Here is a 20525-nt window from a genome sequence, read left to right on the forward strand (position 1 = left end):
AAGTATATAAGAAATAAGGTGCTTGAGAGAGCAGGGAACTAGGCTAGCTATTTATTTCAGATACTTAAAACAAATGTATGCAGAGCCACTGTTGTAAAGGAACAGAGATATTGTTAATGGAGAAGTGCCTGTGAGACTTGATGAAATAGTGCCTAAGGAACTCCATTTGCTTGTTTCTCTTATAAATCATTATCCTGATTTTTTTCCAGCAAGTAGAAACCAGTCCAGAGACGAGCAGGTCTTCTGACGCTTTTACCACTCAGCATGCTCTCCGTCAAGCGCAGATGTCTAAGGAGCTGGTTGAGTTGAATAAAGCGCTTGCACTGAAAGAGGCCCTGGCTAGGAAGATGACTCAGAATGACAGCCAACTGCAGCCCATTCAGTACCAATACCAGGTAAACTATTTCCTAGGGCAGTATTTGTTCATGTCTACAGTCTCTTAAACTGAATGGGAAGAAAACAGCAAGCATACAATTTTTGATGATGAAAAGACAACAAAACGTATATAGTATAATGGGAGTTGTACTGTTGGTTTAAAAAGAGGATACATTCAGGACAGGGAGCGTGTAATTTTGTTCCATTTAATCTATCTAATGCCTTACCTTATGCCACAGGTATTTAATAAATAGTTTGATAACATTATAATAAATGTGGTCCCTGCTTATAGAGAAATTATATTCTAATAACTATGCTTGGATTCTGAGAAAAAACACATCTTTTGGTAAATAGTCTGGGTTATAGTATGAATTATGAAGACACTAGTGGATGTCACATGACTTGACAAATGGCTAAACTTTTTTCTGATGATAGTTCTAAGTGGCCTTTGCCAATTAATAGTCAGGTCTTTACTTAAAGGCAAATCCTTGGCTTTCAGGTTACCCACAAGAAATGGCCCTTGCTCCAGACTTATTTTCCCTTGCAGACCAGTGTTTCTCACTGTTTGTAATTACAGACAAAGGGATATTAGGATGGGTGGTAGGGGGAAGAATGGGTTGTTTTCCCGTCCAGCTATATCCTACTACTCCCAAGGTATTATGTGCTTATATTGAGGAACAGCTCTAGTATCCATGCTTTCTTATTCCCCCATGGAAACTGTTCATATGACATACTTTATTTCCAATCTACAACCATTAAAAACACTTTATTAGTTTACACTGTACAGTTGTTCTCACATCTGAAATAAGACACAGGGGCAGGGAGAGCTTTTGGATTGGACTGCAGTTGTCCTAGCACCCGATCTATCCTGGGAAGTAGCCTTTTGAAGACAGAAGTGGGGAGGAGAGAACAGTGGACAAGAGAGGTGGACAGTTGGCCCAAGGATGCCCTTGGTCCCTTCCCTCCTGAGGGCCTTTTCCAGGGGATCCCCCAGGGCCCACGACTGCAGGACCTTCACCAGGAAACCAGGCTGAATGGGAAGAGGGTTCACAGTATTGGCGGGGGCTGGGAAGTGGGGCCAGGATGAGGAGGAAGGACAGCTTCTGGCTTTCTTCCCAGCTGCTGGGGGTTGGAGCTGTTTTTTGGCACTGTCTACAAGGTCTTCCTGGGGTTGGGAGGAGGAGGAACTGGGGGTTTAAGATTCTTTCCTTGTGGAGTTAGGATTCTTTCCATTTGAAGAGGGGCCATCTGGTCTATGGTGAGGTTCCCAAGGCATAAACAGTCAGGGTCTTCTGCCTCCTGCCTCCCCAGGACTTCCACCCCTGCCTGGCTGGCATCATCTAAACAGCCTTTTGTAAAACCAAGACAAGTGAGAGAGGTGAGCAGAGCTGGAACCAAGCCAGGAGCAGGGAAAGAAAAAAATGTATGCTTTCTCCAGGCCCTCCAATTTATCTTCCTCTTCCAAGAGGAGAGACTATAGGGTTGGTTTTTGTTGGTGGTGGTTCCCAATCTCAGAAGTCCAGATGAGGCTAGTGTTTTCTACCTGTTCTTGGTCTAGACAGCCCCAGTCCCTCCCCAGGCTACACTAATGGCTGGCCTAGATCAGTAGTTGGCAGATTCTCATGCATCTCAGAATCATCCGGAAGGCTCCTTAAAACCCCAGCTTGCAGGGCCCCATTCCATAAGCTCTAATTCAGTGGGTCTTGGGCGGGGCCAATAATTTGCACGTCTATCAAGTTCCCAGGTGATATTCCTGCTGCTGGAATGCAATACGAGAACCACTGGCCTAGAATGGTGCCCACAGTCACATCCTCAGCAACCTGGTGTCCCCTGGGCAGTACTAAGGAGCTGGACCACAGCTGGCAAAGCCCAGCCTTAGGGGTACCAACATCACCTGGGAAGCTGCTGGGAATGGTCTTGGGGTGAGCCCCCGGTGCAGAGAAGTAAACTAAGGCACAGAGTTCAGCGGCAGAACTGGGAGAGGAGCAGGATACCAGGGCCCAGTAGAGAACGGATGGGGCTGCAGGACCCTACAACAAGTACTCATGCTTTTTTTAAATTGCCAGCTCTCATACGTTTTCACAGTAAAGACAAAAAAAGTGTTTCTGCTAATTAATTTTCACCACTTTTTCCCCCTAGGTTAGAGGTTGCTTCCAAAATAATAACTGAGTTGCCAATAGAGATTTTTTTCCCTTTTGTTATCATGGTCTTTTTGAACTTTTAAAAACTTAGTTTTTTGTAATGCCAGCACTTTGGGAGGCTGCAGTGGGCAGGTCACTTGAGCCCAGGAGTTTGAGACCAGCCTGGGCAACATGGCGAAACCCTGGCTCCACAAAAAATACAAAAATTAGCCGGGCCTGGTGGTGTGAGCCTGTGGTCCCAGCTACTTGGGAGGCTGAGGTGGGAGGATCATCTGAGCACAGGGAGGTGGAGGCTGCAGTGAGCTGAGATCACACCACTGCAATCCAGCCTGAGTGACAGAGTGAGACCATCCCAACAAAAAAAACTTTGGCTGGGCATGGTGCTCACACCTGTAATCCTAGCACTTTGGGAGGCCAAGGCAGGTGGATCACTTGAGGCCAGAAGTTCGAGACCAGCCTGGTCAACATGGTGAAACCCTGTCTCTACTAAAAATACAAAAATTAGCTGCATGCCTTTAATCCCAGCTACTTGGGAGGCCGAGGCGGGAGAATCGCTTGAACCCGGGAGGTGGAGGTTGCAGTGAGTCCAGATTGCACCACTGCACTCTAGCCTGGGTGACAGAGTGAGACCCTGTCTCAAAAAAACAAACAAACAAAAAACTTAATTTTTATCTATGTCAAACAAATGCATATATATCATTTTTTAAAGTCAAATACTATAATACTTAGAAAAGTCAAAGCAGTCCTCTATTCCTATTCTGACATTTACCTCCATATTTCTAGATAAGAATTGGCAGTATAATTATGTTACATTTTTTAGATAAATATCTATTGACCTCCCACGATGGAAGACAAGAACGTAGCTCTCTTATCCCACCACCTGTGCACACTGCCTCACCTTCTTCTTTCAAAATGGTTATATCACCCTTTTTGTTTAAATGAGTATTTAGTGTTTAAATTTTTCTGATTACATAAATATGTTTAAAGTTGAGCCATATAGTATGATTGCATTTCCTTGTATAGCTCTTTGTCTTTGCTAGAGATAATAATCTCATTTTTTCCATTTACTTAGTTTTCGATATACCTGTCAATAATTTTATCTCCAAACTTCTTGACAAAACTGTAAAACTCATCCCAGCACTTTGGGAGGCCGAGGCGGGCGGATCACGAGGTCAGGAGATAGAGACCATCCTGGCTAACACGGTGAAACCCCGTCTCTACTAAAAATACAAAAAATTAGCCGAGCATGGTGGCGGGCGCCTGTAGTCCCAGCTACTGGGGAGGCTGAGGCAGGAGAATGGCGTGAACCCAGGAGGCGGAGCTTGCAGTGAGCCGAGATCACGCCACTGCACTCCAGCCTGGGCGACAGAGCAAGACTCCATCTCAAAAACAACAACAACAACAACAACAACAACAACAAAAAACTATAAAACTCTTCATTGATAATTTATCAATCCGTTTCTTTCCTGAAAACAACCGTTCTGGAATCTTCTGTCCTGATTTGCTTTCTCTAGGGCTGTTGCCCACTCACCAGTTTGGGACCATCATCCTGGGGATTTGCTTCACTTCTTTCTCATCTCTGTGTTGACATGGATTTCATGTCTTCCTCCTCTTTAGTATACCCCTTTGCTTTGGTGGAGTAAAACCCCAATAGCTTTCTGAGAATGTATACATGAAAGGGAAATACATTAAAGCTTTGCATGTCTGAAAATTGCTTCTTAAAAATTCTTTTACTTGTTAGTTTGGCTGGGTTTACAGTTCTATAGAAATGTTTTCTTCATTATTTTGAAGGCCTTGCTCCATTGTCTTCTATTTCCAGTATTGCTGTTGAGAAGTCTATTATAATTTTGGATTATTTGTTATAGACCTATTTTTTTTTACTTTGGAAACTTTCAGGATCTTTTCATTGTCCCCAGGTGTTACTTAATTTCACAATGATGGACCTTGGTATGGTTTCCTGTTGTTTTGTTGTTGTTGTTGTTGTTATTGTTGTTTTTATAGAGACAGGGTCTTGCTCTGTTACCCAGGCTGGAGTGCAGTGGTGCCATCACAGCTCACTGCAGCCTCAACTTCCTGGGCTCAGGTGGTCCTCCTGCCTCAGCATCCCAAGTTGCTGGGACTACAGGCATGTGCCACCATGCCTGGCTAATTTTTTATTTTTTGTAGAGATGGGGTCTCACTATGTTGCTGAGGCTGGTCTCAAATTCCTGGTCTGTAGTGATCCTCCCAGCCTCCCAGTCCTAAAGTGCTGGGATTACAGGTATGTACCACCACACCCAGCCTTCTTTTCTCGTTTATTGTGCTTGGTGCTCGACTGGTCCTTTCAATCTAGAAATTTGTACTCCTTTCTGGGCGGTTTTTTTTCCTATCATTTCTTTGATAATGCTGTCTCTACATTTTCTCTGTTTTCTCTTTCTTGCACTTCTCTTAGTCAGATATTGGACCTCTTAGATTTAGTTTCTGCTTTTCTGATCTCTTTCTTCCTATTTTCTATTTCTTTGTCTTTTTATTCCACTCTGAGAGATTTCCCTTCATTCTTAGTGAATTATTTCATTTGGCTATTAATTTCCAAGGTCTCCTTTTGATCCTGTAATTGTTCCTTCTTATAGCCTTTTATTCTTTTTGTGTGGATGCATAGCCCATCTCTAAGAATAGGAATTAAATTTTATCAAGGTTTTCTTCTTCTCCCTGCCTTGCCTTTGTTTCCTCCAGATTTCCTTTCTCTACTGTGTTTGTTTTGGTCTGTCTTTCAGGTAAGATACTTTCCTACAAATTCTAGTGAGCCATGGCTATCCATTCATATTTAAGAGGGAGGCACTAAAAGCCGATAGCAAGTTGTATGTGCATGGATTTCTCTTAGGCTAGTCAATTTCCAATAAAGAAATCTTTTATTCTTTTGCCTAGAGTTGTATGGGCCTAGTGGTGGTATGCCATCATTCTAGTAACCCAGACAAAATAAGGGAGTTGAAGTCTCTCCAATCATAGACAGACTTTTATTTAATCCCTGTCAGCAGTATGGTACTGCATCCCTGCTATTAGCTGTGTCCAACCTGTTAGGTTCGGCCTCTCCAGAAAGGAAGCCTCTGCTCTACTCTGTGGCTCTGTGGTACATATTGGCATGCTTCTTCTTGATGTTTGTCCTGTAGGAGTTATATTTTAGCTTTTTCCACTCTGGACGTCAGTTACTGCTTATCCAGCTGTTTTCTTCTTCCAAAAGTTTGTTGATATCTCTCAAATGCTTTCCTTGTCTCTTTTCATTCTCGTTGATTTATACCTCCTTTTTTGTTCATTTTCATGGGATTTCAGGAGGGAGTAAGTTAAATATGTAGCTCAATTGTCCATGTTAATAGGACATACAGTGCAGCCTCTTTAAGGTCAAATGTATTTTGGCTTTTCCAGGATAAACAAAGGATTACTGGTAAGGCTGAGAAGTGATTCCTCCTTTCTTGTACTCTTGCCTAGAAACATGGGGATATGTGTTCCCCCACTGTATTTCTTTCTTTCTTTCTTTCTTTCTTTTCTTTCTCTCTCTCTCTCTTTCTTTCTTTCTTTCTTTAACCGGAGAGGGGTATATTTATTTTCTCACATTTAAAAAAAAAAAAAAAGCTGAACATAAGTAGTCTGGGGCACGTACAGCAGCAGAGGCCCAGGATCCTTCCTGCTTTCTGCTTCCTTGGCCTTAGGGTGTGAATCTTTTCCTCATGCTCTCAAGACAGCTGTCTCAGCACCAGCCATCACATCCACATTCCAGGCAGGAAGAAGGCAAAGGTGAAGGGTACTGCACATGTCAGCTGAGCTCCCTTTACAGGGTCTTTCCTGCAAGTCTCTCCCGACATCATCCACTTGCATGCTACAACTGCCCACCCTGGGTTGTGAGGGAGGGTAGGACATGGCTTTTGCCTGCCCGCTTGTCAGAATTGGGCAGAAGCACTGGGATTCTGTTAGTAGGGAGGAAGGAGAATAGATGCTGGGTTAACAATTTGCAGTCCCCGCCACAGCCAGGACTTAGGCAGGGGTGATTCCCACTAAAAGCCAAAGGTTTCATGCCTGGCTGCAGGGGAGAGGTGCTTGGGCTGGGGTCCTGCCTTGTCTTAACAAATACGAGGCTCTTGTTAAATATTTAACCCTGTGAGGGTGGCTTGTGGCCCACGTGCACCCGAATCAGCTGCCTGGCATGCCTCAGCCCACTCCAGGGCTTCCAATTCACCCTGGGGCAGGGGAGGCCTGGGGCACGCGGTTTTCACACACACACTCCTAGTTGATTTCTTTTTCTTCTGTAATTTATAAAATTAACACTGCACTTATTGGAAGACATGAAAATCCAAAGATGGGTAGAGAAAAAGTTCACCTCCCTGTGCCCTGCCCCTGACTAACCCACGTTAACAGTCTTACCTGCTCCCAGGGGATTCTGGGATCATGGAAAGTCCTTGAGAAACTCTCTAGTCCTAGACAAGTGCTGGGGGGTGGGAGGATGGGCTGGGGAGAGAAGGGCTCCTCAGCAGGCCGAGCCTTGGTTGCTCAACCCTGCTGGTACTGACTACACATGGAGCGAGGAATGTGCTGAGGGCTCAGCCACGTGGGTGGTCCTTGTGGCCTCTGCCACTGCCCTGGGTAGTCGTCACACAGCCACGTCAACAAGCGACATTGGGGAGGCAGGCCTGGGCCGCCTGAACCGTCACCTCAGTCCTGGTTGACACCTCAGGCCTGGTCATTATCTGAACTTTGGCTGCAGGGCTTCTGGGCAGAAAGGGCAGATCCAACTGGCTCGTCCTAGCCATGTGCTCCCGGAGCAGCCTGCCCAGGGATCTGGAGAGCAGCAGCCGGATCCTAACCTACTCTGCACCAACAGGCAGGAAAGGGCGCCTTGAGTCTGCCACTGTAGGGTTTCAGAAGCAGGCTGACCTGAGGCTTTCCAAATTTCACGAGGGCTCCTTCTAAGGCCTGGGCTGTGTCCAGATGTTGGACCACATGCAAAGAATGGAGGCCGAGTCCAGAAAGAGGAGGGCCCTCCCCCATGGGAATGTGCACGTTGGAAGGGCTCCCCATTTGCCCCTAGATCCTAGGCTGGATGTGGGCTCAGGAGGCTAACCCCTATGGACCAGCCCACCCGTTCAGCCAATGGGCAGCCACAGCAAGGGCAGAGGGTGCAGCAGAGGCAGCCCACGTGGTCACAGGTCCCGTGGGCTCCAGAGCTCTCAGCTCCAGGCACCCCTGCCTGCCCCGCTTCGAGCCTATTGGGGGCAGACTTCCTGCTGTGTCTGGTCACTAACCTCTGCCCACACCACTAAAGGACTGTAGCTGAATTCTCCTTAGTTAAATCCTCTGCTAACACAAAAGGAAAAAGCCAAATCTCATCTCACAAGAGCTTTATTTGAGGTGCAGCATGCATGGGGCCTTGCCCCAAATGCCATGGGCATCACATTCAGGAAGAGGCAGACATCCCCACAACAGTCACATGCTGAAGCTTCTGTCTGCAATGTCTGGTGGCAGAGCTCTCACTCAGCAGACCTGTATCATTATATACATCACCATGTTATCAAAGTCCCTGGACTGGATATTGTCCCCGGGTTACAGAAGGGGTTGCACATCACATCTATGTAGGAGTTGTGCAGCTTCCAGAACATCCTGTGAATTTCATTGTCTCGAAGAGCTGTGTTGGAGGAATTCACCACCATGACAAACTTCACCTTGGAGATGGTAGTGTAGCCCTGTCTGCATAGCTGGTTAGGGAATGCACTTGTAAGACAAGGACTGCTGGGACAGCAGGTAAAGAACCTGCCAGCTGAGGGCCCTCTGTGTGCCCTCAGTTTGGAGAAGCCTGGCAACCTTGAATCACAGGAAGTGCCCAGGCTGGGCTGGTCCTGCAGTGACCATACTGGGTGCATGCCTAGATACTTCACTGGGATGACTGGTGTTTACTGGAGAAGCAAAGGGCAGGCAGCTAAGCCTTACCCAATTCTGGCTCCGGAAGCTGAGCCATTCAGACTCTGAGTCTCTGTGTGCACCTGGGATGCCTCACCCTCTTTGTGAATCAATGCCTGGTCCAGAAAGTTAACTGCAAAACCAGAGACTTCATGAATAAGGCGGACCTCCTCTGTAGAGGCCATGTTTTGTAAAATAGTGGCTACTGGTAAATGTCACCGTGGACAAGCTACATTACTGCTCTTGGAACGTCTTTGAACTCCATGGTCTCAAGTGATTTGTCCAAAGGGACTGGTCGAGAGTCTCTAGTGACTTATGAGGCAAGACCTTGTAGTCCTCTGTGGGGTAGAGCAGGTCCAGATAGACCTCTCTCTGGTTGACCAGGGCCTTCCCCATTGAGGAGATCTTCTCATCCACCACATCCAGAGATGTGTGCACCATGTACTGGAAACTCAGCTCTTTCTCCGTGGGGGTGCTGCGGATGTAGAGAGGGTAATTCTCCTTGGTGATCACCGGGATGCATATCACCATCTTGGGAGGACCAGTGCTGGGTGCCCCGCCCATTGTATTCCTAACTCTACAAAGGGGTGCCAGTAAGGAGCTATAGCTATAGTAAGAGATCTAGTCTTTTTCCCCATGGCATCTAGTCCTTTTCCCCATGGTATCAAACATGCTTGATTAACTTAAGAAGAAATAAATTTTTTTTGAGACAGAGTCTTGCTCTGTCACCCAGGCTGGAGTGTAGTGGCGCAATCTCTGCGAACTGCAACCTCCACCTCTTGAGTTCAAGCGATTCTCCTGCCTCAGCCTCCTGAGTAGCTGGGATTACAGGCCTGTGCCACCATGCCTGGCTAATTTTTGTATTTTTAGTAGAGACAGGGTTTCACCATGTTGGTCAGGCTGGTCTTGAACTCCTGACCTTAGGTTATCTGCCCACCTCGGCCTCCCAAAGTGCTGGCATTACAGGCATGAGCCACTGCACAAGGCCTGAAATAAATTCTTAATATAATCAATATGTTTTAATCACATGTGAATCACCATCTTTTTTTTTCTCTAAGAAATAAAAGCAGTTTTTAATTCAATTATTTATTTATCTAGAGACAAAGTCTCACTCTCTCGCCCAGGCTGGAGTGCAGTGGCATGATCATAGCTCACTACAGCCTTGACTTCCTGGGTTCAAGGGATCCTCCCACCTCAGCCTCCTGAGTAGCATGGTATTTTTCCTATCACCTGTAAAGAATTGCCAAAGAAAAATAGGGGGAGGGATAGGTTCTGATTAATGAAGATTACCATGAGTTGTAGTAAACCAGGACTCAAATTTTTGAATAATTCCCCCTTGTGGAGTTGGTAAGACAATTAGGGACTAAATGTGGTGTATATAATGAATAGAAACTAGTTTTCTTTTTTTTTTTTAACTATACTTTAAGTTTTAGGGTACAGGTGCACAACGTGCAGGTTTGTTACATATGTATACATGTGCCATGTTGGTGTGCTGCACCCATTAACTCGTCATTTAACATTAGGTATATCTCCTAATGCTATCCCTCCCCCGTCCCCTGACCCCACAACAGGCCCCGGTGTGTGATGTTCCCCTTCCTGTGTCCATGTGTTCTCATTGTTCAATTCCCACCTATGAGAATATGCAGTGTTTGGTTTTTTGTCCTTGCGATAGTTTGCTGAGAATGATGGTTTCCAGCTACATCCATGTCCCTACAAAGGACATGAACTCATCATTTTTTATGGCTACATAGTCCATGGTGTATATGTGCCACATTTTCTTAATCCAGTCTATCATTGTTGGACATTTGGGTTGGTTCCAAGTCTTTGCTATTGTGAACAGTGCTGCAATAGACATACGTGTTCATGTGTCTTTATAGCAACATAATTTATAATCCTTTGGGTATATACCCAGTAATGGGATGGCTGGGTCAAATGGTATTTCTAGTTCAAGATCCCTGAGGAATCGCCACACTGACTTCCACAATGGTTGAACTAGTTTACAGTCCCACCAACAGTGTAAAAGTGTTCCTATTTCTCCACATCCTCTCCAGTACCTATTGTTTCCTGACTTTAATGATCGCCATTCTAACTGGTGTGAGATGGTATCTCATTGTGGTTTTGATTTGCATTTCTCTGATGGCCAGTGATGATGAGCATTTTCTCATGTGTCTTGTGGCTGCATAAATGTCTTCTTTTGAGAAATGTCTGTTCATATCCTTTGACCACTTGTTGATGGGGTTGTTTGTTTTTTTCTTGTAAATTTGTTTGAGTTCATTGTAGATTCTGGATATTAGCCTTTTGTCAGATGAGTAGGTTGCGAAAATTTTCTGCCATTCTGTAGGTTGCCTGTTCACTCTGACGGTAATTTCTTTTGCTGTGCAGAAGCTCCTTAGTTTAATTAGATCCCATTTGTCAATTTTGGCTTTTGTTGCCATTGCTTTTGGTGTTTTAGACATGAAGTCCTTGCCCATGCCTATGTCCTGAATGGTATTGCCTAGGTTTTCTTCTAGGGTTTTTATGGTTTTAGGTCTAACATGTAAGTCTTTAATCCATCTTGAATTAATTTTTGTATAAGGTGTAAGGAAGGGATCCAGTTTCAGCTTTCTACATATGGCTAGCCAGTTTTCCCAGCACCATTTATTAAATAGGGAATCCTTTCCCCATTGCTTGTTTTTGTCAGGTTTGTCAAAGATCAGATAGTTGTAGATATGTGGCATTATTTCTGAGGGCTCTGTTCTGTTCCATTGGTCTATATCTCTGTTTTGGTACCAGTACCATGCTGTTTTGGTTGCTGTAGCCTTGTAGTATAGTTTGAAATCAGGTAGCATGATACCTCCAACTTTGTTCTTTTGGCTTAGGATTGACTTGGCAATGCAGGCTCTTTTTTTGTTCCCATATGAACTTTAAAGTAGTTTTTTCCAATTCTGTGAAGAAAGTCATTGGTAGCTTGATGGGGATGGCATTGAATCTATAAATTACCTTGGGCAGTATGGCCATTTTCACAATATTGATTCTTCCTACCCATGAGCATGGAATGTTCTTCCATTTGTTTGTATCCTCTTTTATTTCGTTGAGCAGTGGTTTGTAGTTCTCCTTGAAGAGGTCCTTCACATCCCTTGTAAGTTGGATTCCTAGGTATTTTATTCTCTTTGAATCCATTGTGAATGGGAGTTCACTCATGATTTGGCTCTCTGTTTGTCTGTTATTGGTGTATAAGAATGCTTGTGATTTTTGCACATTGATTTTATATCCTGAGACTTTGCTGAAGTTGCTTATCAGCTTAAGGAGATTATGTGCTGAGATGATGGAGTTTTCTAGATATACAATCATGTCATCTGCAAACAGGGACAATTTGACTTTCTCTTTTCCTAATTGAATACTCTTTATTTCCTTCTCCTGCCTGATTGCCCTGGCCAGAACTTCCAACACTATGTTGAATAGGAGTGGTGAGAGAGGGCATCCCTGTCTTGTGCCAGTTTTCAAAGGGAATGCTTCCAGTTTTTGCCCATTCAGTATGATATTGGCTGTGGGTTTGTCATAGATAGTTATTATTATTTTGAGATACGTCCCATCAATACCTAATTTAATGAGAGTTTTTAGCATGAAGGGTTATTGAATTTTGTCAAAGGCCTTTTCTGCATCTACTGAGATAATCATGTGGTTTTTGTCATTGGTTCTGTTTATATGCTGGATTACATTTATTGATTTTCGTATGTTGAACCAGCCTTGCATCCAGGGATGAAGCCCACTTGATCATGGCGGATAAGCTTTTTGATGTGCTGCTGGATTCGGTTTGCCAGTATTTTATTGAGGATTTTTGCATCAATGTTCATCAAGGATATTGGTCTAAAATTCTCTTTTTTTCTTGTGTCTCTGTCAGGCTTTGGTATCAGGATGATGCTGGCCTCATAAAATGAGATAGGGAGGATTCCCTCTTTTTCTGTTGATTGGAATAGTTTCAGAAGCAGTGGTACCAGCTCCTCCTTCTACCTCTGGTAGAATTCGGCTGTGAATCCATCTGGTCCTGGACTCTTTTTGGTTGGTAAGCTATTAATTATTGCCACAATTTCAGATCCTGTTACTGGTCTATTCAGAGATTCAACTTCTTCCTGGTTTAGTCTTGGGAGGGTGTATGTGTCGAGGAATTTATCCATTTCTTCTAGATTTTCTAGTTTATTTGCGTAGAGGTGTTTATAGTATTCTCTGATGGTAGTTTGTATTTCTCTGGGATTGGCGGTGATATCTCCTTTATCATTTTTTATTGCGTCCAGTCTATTTGATTCTTCTCTCTTTTCTTCTTTATTAGTCTTGCTAGCGGTCTATGAATTTTGTTGATCTTTTCAAAAAACCAGCTCCTGGATTCATTGATTTTTTTGAAGGGTTTTTTGTGTCTCTATTTCCTTCATTTCTGCTCTGATCTTAGTTATTTCTTGCCTTCTGCTAGCTTTTGAATGTGTTTGCTCTTGCTTCTCTAGTTCTTTTAATTTTGATGTTGGGGTGCCAATTTTAGATCTTTCCTGCTTTCTCTTGTGGGCATTTAGTGCTATAAATTTCCCTCTACACACTGCTTTGAATGTGTCCCAGAAATTCTGGTATGTTGTGTCTTTGTTCTCATTGGTTTCAAAGAACATCTTTATTTCTGCCTTCATTTTGTTATGTACTCAGTAGTCAGTCATTCAGGAGCAGGTTGTTCAGTTTCCATGTAGTTGATCGGTTTTGAGTTTCTTAATCCTGAGTTCTAATTTGATTGCACTGTGGTCTGAGAGACAGTTTGTTATAATTTCTGTTCTTTTACATTTGCTGAGGACTGCTTTACTTCCAACTATGTGGTCAGTTTTGGAATAGGTGTGGTGTGGTGCTGAAAAGAATGTATATTCTGTTGATTTGGGGTGGAGAGTTCTGTAGATGTCTATTAGGTCCGCTTGGTGCAGAGCTGAGTTCAATTCCTGGATATCCTTGTTAACGTTCTGTCTCATTGATCTGTCTAATGTTGACAGTGAGGTGTTAAAGTCTCCCATTATTATTGTGTGGGAGTCTAAGTCTCTTTGTAGGTCTCTAAGGACTTACTTTATGAATCTGGGTGCTCCTGTATTGGGTGCATATATATTTAGGATAGTTAGCTCTTCTTGTTGAATTGATCCCTTTACCATTATGTAATGGCCTTCCTTGTCTCTTTTCATCTTTTTTGGTTTAAAGTCTGTTTTATCCAAGACTAGGATTGCAACCCCTGCCTTTTTTTGTTTTCCATTTGCTTGGTAAATCTTCCTCCATCCCTTTATTTTGAGCCTATGTGTGTCTCTGCACGTGAGATGGGTTTCCTGAGTACAGCACACTGATGGGTCTTGACTCTTTATCCAATTTGCCAGTCTGTGTCTTTTAATTGGAGCATTTAGCCCGTTAACATTTAAGGTTAATATTGTTATGTGTGAATTTGATCCTGTCATTATGATGTTAGCTGGTTATTTTGCTCATTAGTTGATGCAGTTTCTTCCTAGCCTCGATGGTCTTTACAATTTGGCATGTTTTTGCAGTGGCTGGTCCCAGTTGTTCCTTTCCATGTTTAGTGCTTCCTTCAGGAGCTCTTTTAGGGCAGGCCTGGTGGTGACAAAATCTCTCAGCATTTGCTTGTCTGCGAAGGATTTTATTTCTCCTTCACTTATGAAGCTTAGTTTGACTGGATATGAAATTCTGGGTTGAAAATTCTTTTCTTTAAGAATGTTGAATATTGGCCCCCACTCTCTTCTGGCTTGTAGAATTTCTGCCAAGAGATCAGCTGTTAGTCTGATGGGCTTCCCTTTGTGGGTAACCCGACCTTTCTCTCTGGCTGCCCTTAACATTTTTTCCTTCATTTCAACTTTGGTGAATCTGACAATTATTTGTCTTGGAGTTGCTCTTCTCGAGGAGTATCTTTGTGGCGTTCTCTGTATTTCCTGAATCTGAATGCTGTCCTGCCTTGCTAGATTGGGGAAGTTCTCCTGGATAATATCCTGCAGAGTGTTTTCCAACTTGGTTCCATTCTCCCTGTCACTTTCAGGTACACCAATCAGACATAGATTTGGTCTTTTCACATAGTCCCATATTTCTTGGAGGCTTTGTTCATTTCTTTTTATTCTTTTTTCTCTATACTTATCTTCTCGCTTCATTTCATTCATTTGATCTTCCATCACTCATACCTTTTCTTCAAGTTGATCACATCGGCTACTGAGGCTTGTGCATTCGTCACGTAGTTCTCGTGCTGTGGTTTTCAGCTCCATCAGGTCCTTGAAGGACTTCTCTGCATTGGTTATTCTAGTTAGCCATTTGTCTAATCTTTTTTCAAGGTTTTTAACTTCTTTGTCATGGGTTCGAACTTCCTCCTTTAGCTTGGAGTAGTTTGATCATCTGAAGCCTTCTCTCATCTTGTCAAAGTCATTCTCCGTCCAGCTTTGTTCCGTTGCTGGTGAGGAGCTGCGTTCCTTTGGAGGAGGAGAGGTGCTCTGATTGTTAGAATTTTCAGTTTTTCTGCTCTGTTTTTTCCCCACCTTTGTGGTTTTTATCTACATTTGGTCTTTGATGATGGTGACCTACAGATGGGGTTTTGGTGTGGATGTCTTTTCTGTTTGTTAGTTTTCCTTGTAACAGTCAAGACCCTTAGCTGCAGGTATGTTGGAGTTTGCTGGAGGTCCACTCCAGACCCTGTTTGCCTGGGTATCAGCAGTGGAGGCTGCAGAACAGGGGATAGTGGTGGACACCAAATGTCGCTGCCTGATCATTCCTCTGGAAATTTTGTCTCAGAGGAGTACCCGGCCGTGTGAGGTGTCAGTCTGCCCCTCCTGGGGCGTGCCTCCCAGTTAGGCTACTCAGGGGTCAGGGACCCACTTGAGGAGGCAGTCTTTTCGTTCTCAGATCTTCAGCTGTGTGCTGGGAGAACCACTAGTCTCTTCAAAGTTGTCAGACAGGGACATTTAAGTCTGCAGGGGTTTCTGCTGCCTTTTGTTTGGCTATGCCCTGCCCCCAGAGGTGGAGTCTACAGAGGCAGGCAGGTGTCCTTGAGCTGTGGTGGGCTCCACCCAGTTCGAGCTTCCCAGCCTCCTTGTTTACCTACTCAAGCCTAGGCAATGGTGGGCGCCCCTCCCACAGCCTCATTGGTGCCTTGCAGTTAGATCTCAGACTGCTGTGCTAGCAATAAGCGAAGCTCCACGGGTGTAGGACCCTCTGAGCCAGGTGTGGGATACAATCTTCTGGTGTGCCATTTGCTAAGACCTTTGGAAAAGCGCAGTATTAGGGTCGGAGTGACCCGATTTTCCAGGTGCCGTCTGTCACCCCTTTCCTTGGCTAGGAAGGGGAAATCTGTGACCCCTTCCACTTCCCGGGTGAGGCGACGCCTCGCCCTGCTTCGGCTCACGCTTGGTGCACTGCACGCACTGTCCTGCACCCACTCTCTTACAATCCCCAGTGAGACGAACCTGGTACCTCAGTTGGAAATGCAGAAATCATTTGTCTTCTGCATTGCTCACACTGGGAGCTGTAGACTGGAGCTGTTCCTATTCAGCCATCTTGGCTCCACCCCCTAGAAACTATTTTTCATCTATCAGATTGGTAACAGTTTTTAGGTGTAGCAATATCAAATGTTGACAAGGGTGCAAGCAAAGTACTCTCATACATAGCTGGTAAGAGTGGAATAGCCCCTTTGGATGACAATTTGGCAGTATCTATAAAAAATGAAAATGTATATCCTCATGACTCTGTAATTCCCACTTCTCTCTACCCTAGTAAAACCTTGCACATGTGCACAGAAATCATGTAGCAGAATATTTCATTATGGAAAAAAAATGAGGCAGATCTGTATATGCTGATATAAATAAATCTCCATGACTAATTAAGTTAAAAATGGCAAGTTACAGAATAACATATATATATATAAAATTCTATGTTTAACACATTTTATTTGGTATAAACACACACGTGTGTGTGTGTGTATATACTATATACTTACATCAATTATATATTCTAGTAATGGATATTATGTGATATGTCATATATAATACATTTGTTTAATATATAATCATGCACCAAATAATGACATTTCAGTCAATGACAGACCATGGATACAACGATAGTCCCATAAGATTATAATACTGTATTTTTACTGTACCATTATGTTTAGATACAAAATACCATTATGTTATAATCGCCCACAGTATTCAGTACAGTCACATGATGTACAGTCACATGATATACAGTTTTATAGCCTAGGAGCAATAGGCTATACCATATAGCCTGGGTGTATAGTAGGCTATACTATATAGATTTGTATAAGTGCACACTATCATGTTCACACAATGATGAAATTGCTTAACAATGCGTTTCTCAGAATGTATTCCTGTTATTAAGTGACATATGACTGTAAATGTCTAGATATGTAATATTTGACTATGTAAATGTCTACAAAAAATGGAAGGTATGCATCAAGCTGATAACAGTGCTTACTTCTGGAGGGGGACTGGAATTTTGGCAGGGTTGAGGCAGTCAAGGAGACTTGACCTTTACAAGTATTATCTATTTTTTTATATAAATATATTTATATGTTACTTCTATAAGTAAAAATATAGAATATATTTTTCTATAAGTATAGATAAATATAGAATATATGTAATATAGAATATATGATATACTATATATAGAATATATGTAATATAGAATATATCATATATATTCTATATGTATAGAATATAGAATAAATGTAGAATATATCAAATAAAGAATATATGAATATACACATACATACATACACACCCATGTTATTAGTGGTTTTAAATATGCAGGGTAGTTTGGGCGTGGTGGCTCATGCCTATAATCCCAATACTTTGGGAGGCCAAGGGAGGTGGATCACTTAAGCTCAGGAGTTCGAGACCAGCCTGCCAACATGGTGAAACCCTGTCTCTACTAAAAATACAAAAATTAGCCAAGTGTGGTGGCAGGTGCCTGTAATCTCAGCTACTTGGGAGACTGGGGCACAAGAATCTTTTGAACCTGGGAGACAGAGGTTGCAGTAAGCCGAGATCACACCACTGCACTCCAGCCTATGTGACAGAGCAAGACTCTGTCTCAAAAAAAAAAAAAAAAAAAAGCAAGGTAACTATAAAGATTGATTTTCATTGGTTATACTGAAGTGACTGAGTACATTGCTTGGAAAACAGCTCTAGGCTATTTAGAAAGCTTCTCTGATATAGCCCCACCTAATCTGCCTCTGCTTCTTTGTGTCAGTCTAATACTGGTCTAGGGCGTGCATATAATCTTCTTGGCTGCCAACTACTCATCCAGTCAGTTTTCTCCAATCTTTTTTGGTTATGAGAATAGGATGGAATTTGGGTTTTCCACTGTCAAACTTCAGTTTCTAGACTTCGTTTTCTTTTTTTTTTTTTTTTTTTTCCATTTAACCCTGAGTGGACACAGCACATGTTTCAGAGAGCACAGGGTTGGGGGTAGGGTCACAGATCAACAGGATAAGAATTTTTCTTAGCACAGAACAAAATGAAAAGTCTCCCATGTCTACCTCTTTCTACACAGACACGGCAACCATCCGATTTCTCAATCTTTTCCCCACCTTTCCCCCCTCTCTATTCCACAAAACCGCCATTGTCATCATGGCCCGTTCTCAATGAGCTGTTGGGTACACCTCCCAGACGGGGTGGTGGCCGGGCAGAGGGGCTCCTCACTTCCCAGTAGGGGCGGCCGGGCAGAGGCGCCCCTCACCTCCCGGGCGGGGCGGCTGGCTGGGCGGGGGGCTGACCCCCCTACCTCCCTCCCGGACGGGGCAGCTGGCCGAGCAGAGGCGCCCCTCACCTCCCGGACGGGGCGGCTGGCCGGGCGGGGGGCTGAGCCCCCCACCTCCCTCCCGGACGGGGCGGCTGGCCGGGCGGGGGGCTGACCCCCCCACCTCCCTCCCGGATGGGGCGGCTGGCCGGGCAGAGGGGCTCCTCACTTCCCAGTAGGGGTGGCCGGGCAGAGGCGCCCCTCACCTCCCGGACGGGGCGGCTGGCTGTGCGGGGGGCTGACCCCCCCACCTCCCTCCCAGACGGGGTGGCTGGCCTGGTGGGGGCTGACCCCCACCTCCCTCCCGGACGGGGTGGCTGCTGGGCGGAGACGCTCCTCACTTCCCAGATGGGGTGGCTGCCAGGCGGAGGGGCTCCTCACTTCTCAGACGGGGCGGCTGCTGGGCGGAGGGGCTCCTCACTTCTCAGACGGGGCGGTTGCCGGGCGGAGGGGCTCCTCACTTCTCAGACGGGGCGGTTGCCAGGCGGAGGGGCTCCTCACTTCTCAGACGGGGCGGCCGGGCAGAGACGCTCCTCACCTCCCAGACGGGGTCGCGGCCAGGTAGAGGCGCTCCTCACATCCCAGACGGGGTGGCGGGGCAGAGGCGCTCCCCACATCTCAGACGATGGGCGGCCGGGCAGAGACGCTCCTCACTTCCTAGATGGGATGGCGGCCTGGAAGAGGCGCTCCTCACTTCCTAGATGGGATGGCGGCCGGGCAGAGACGCTCCTCACTTTCCAGACTGGGCAGCCAGGCAGAGGGGCTCCTCACGTCCCAGACGATGGGCGGCCAGGCAGAGACGCTCCTCACTTCCCAGACAGGGTGGCGGCCGGGCAGAGGCTGCACTCTCAGCACTTTGGGAGGCCAAGGCAGGTGGCTGGGAGGTGGAGGTTGTAGCGAGCCGAGATCACGCCACTGCACTCCAGCCTGGGCACCATTGAGCACTGAGTGAACCAGACTCCGTCTGCAATCACGGCACCTCGGGAGGCCGAGGCTGGCGGATCACTCGCGGTTAGGAGCTGGAGACCAGCCCTGCCAACACAGCGAAACCCCGTCTCCACCAAAAAAAATACAAAAACCAATCAGGCATGGTGGCGCGCACCTGCAATCGCAGGCACTCGGCAGGCTGAGGCAGGAGAATCAGGCAGGGAGGTTGCAGTGAGCCGAGATGGCAGCAGTACAGTCCAGCTTCGGCTCGGCATCAGAGGGAGACCGTGGAAAGAGAGGGAGAGGGAGACCGTGGGGAGAGGGAGACAGAGGGAGAGGGAGAGGGAGAGGGCTAGACTTCGTTTTCTAAATGCATGCAGAACTGCAGTTGTTATTGAGTAGATAAGTTTGAAAGTTCTGAATATAAGAATATTTGTGCAGCTCTTTACAGTTTACAAAATGTCTACCTTTTTATCTTATTTGATCTTCCCAACAACCCTGTGAGGTAGGTGTTATTATTAATTATTGACATAGATAGGGAAACCTTTGGGAGTCCCCAAGAGCTCCCCTAGATCAAATGATTCACTAGGAGGACTCACAGGACTCAGCATATAGTCATACTCACAGTTAAGATTTATGGGGCTGGGTGCCATGGCTCACGCCTATAATCCTAGCACTTTAAGGAGGCCAAGGTGGGAGGATCGCTTGAGCCCAGGAGTTTAAGACCAGCCTGGGCAACATGGCGAAACCCCATCACTACAAAAAAATACAAAAATTAGCCAAGTTGGTGGCAGACTCCTGTAGTCCTTGCTACTCAGGAGGCTAAGGTGGGAGGATCACTTGATCCTGGGAGATAAAGGCTGCAGTGAACCATGATCATGCCTCTGTACTCCAGCCTAGGTAAGAGTGAGACTCTGTCTCAAAAGAAAGAAAGAGACAGACAGAGAAGGAGGGGGAGAACGGGGAGGGAGGGAAAGGAAAGGAAGAAGGAAGAAGGGAAGGAAGGAGGGAGGGAAAAGAAAAGAAAAAAAGAAAGAAAATAAGCAAATGAAGAGCCAGATGTGGTGGCACACACCTGTAACCCTAGCACTTTGGGAGGCAGAGGCAGGAGGATCACTTGAGCCCAGGAGTTCAAGACCAACCTGGGCAACATATATATATATATATATATATACACACACACACACACACACGTACACAGACACACACACACACACACACACACACACACAAACTCTTTTCTGAACAGAAACCAAAACTAAAAGATGAAGTGACTTTCCTTAAAGATACTTATATAGTAAGCGTGGCGGTCAAGATTAAAACCCAGACCCTCAGATTCCAAACATTTCCTACTACATAATTTTA

At 45.1% G+C, this 20525-nt stretch overlaps 2 protein-coding genes across 5 annotated transcripts in view; one reads left to right on the forward strand and one right to left on the reverse strand.

Moving 5' to 3' along the window:
• KIF4A (kinesin family member 4A) overlaps positions 1–20525 on the forward strand; it is a 129002-nt gene that overhangs the window by 62217 nt on the left and 46260 nt on the right. For all 3 annotated transcript variants that reach the window (XM_016943591.4, XM_016943593.4, XM_016943592.4), the window contains exon 15: positions 210–395. In XM_016943591.4, coding sequence (XP_016799080.2) covers positions 210–395 — 186 coding nt within the window. The remainder of the gene's footprint in view (positions 1–209; positions 396–20525) is intronic.
• On the reverse strand, positions 7980–8969 carry LOC107971127 (trafficking protein particle complex subunit 2-like protein). 2 transcript variants are annotated; one of them, XM_054676444.2, is made up of 2 exons: positions 8752–8969; positions 7980–8228 (listed from the first exon to the last, which is right to left on the reverse strand). In XM_054676444.2, the coding sequence occupies exons 1-2, from the start codon at positions 8967–8969 to the stop codon at positions 8042–8044; spliced, it is 405 nt and encodes a 134-aa protein (XP_054532419.1). In that variant the 3' UTR covers positions 7980–8041. The 2 variants fall into 2 exon arrangements, with proteins under 2 accessions (XP_054532419.1, XP_054532420.1); XM_054676445.2 differs by having other exon boundaries at positions 7980–8342; positions 8766–8851.

The sequence above is a fragment of the Pan troglodytes genome, chromosome X (assembly GCF_028858775.2).
Source record: "Pan troglodytes isolate AG18354 chromosome X, NHGRI_mPanTro3-v2.0_pri, whole genome shotgun sequence".
Lineage (NCBI taxonomy): Eukaryota > Metazoa > Chordata > Mammalia > Primates > Hominidae > Pan > Pan troglodytes.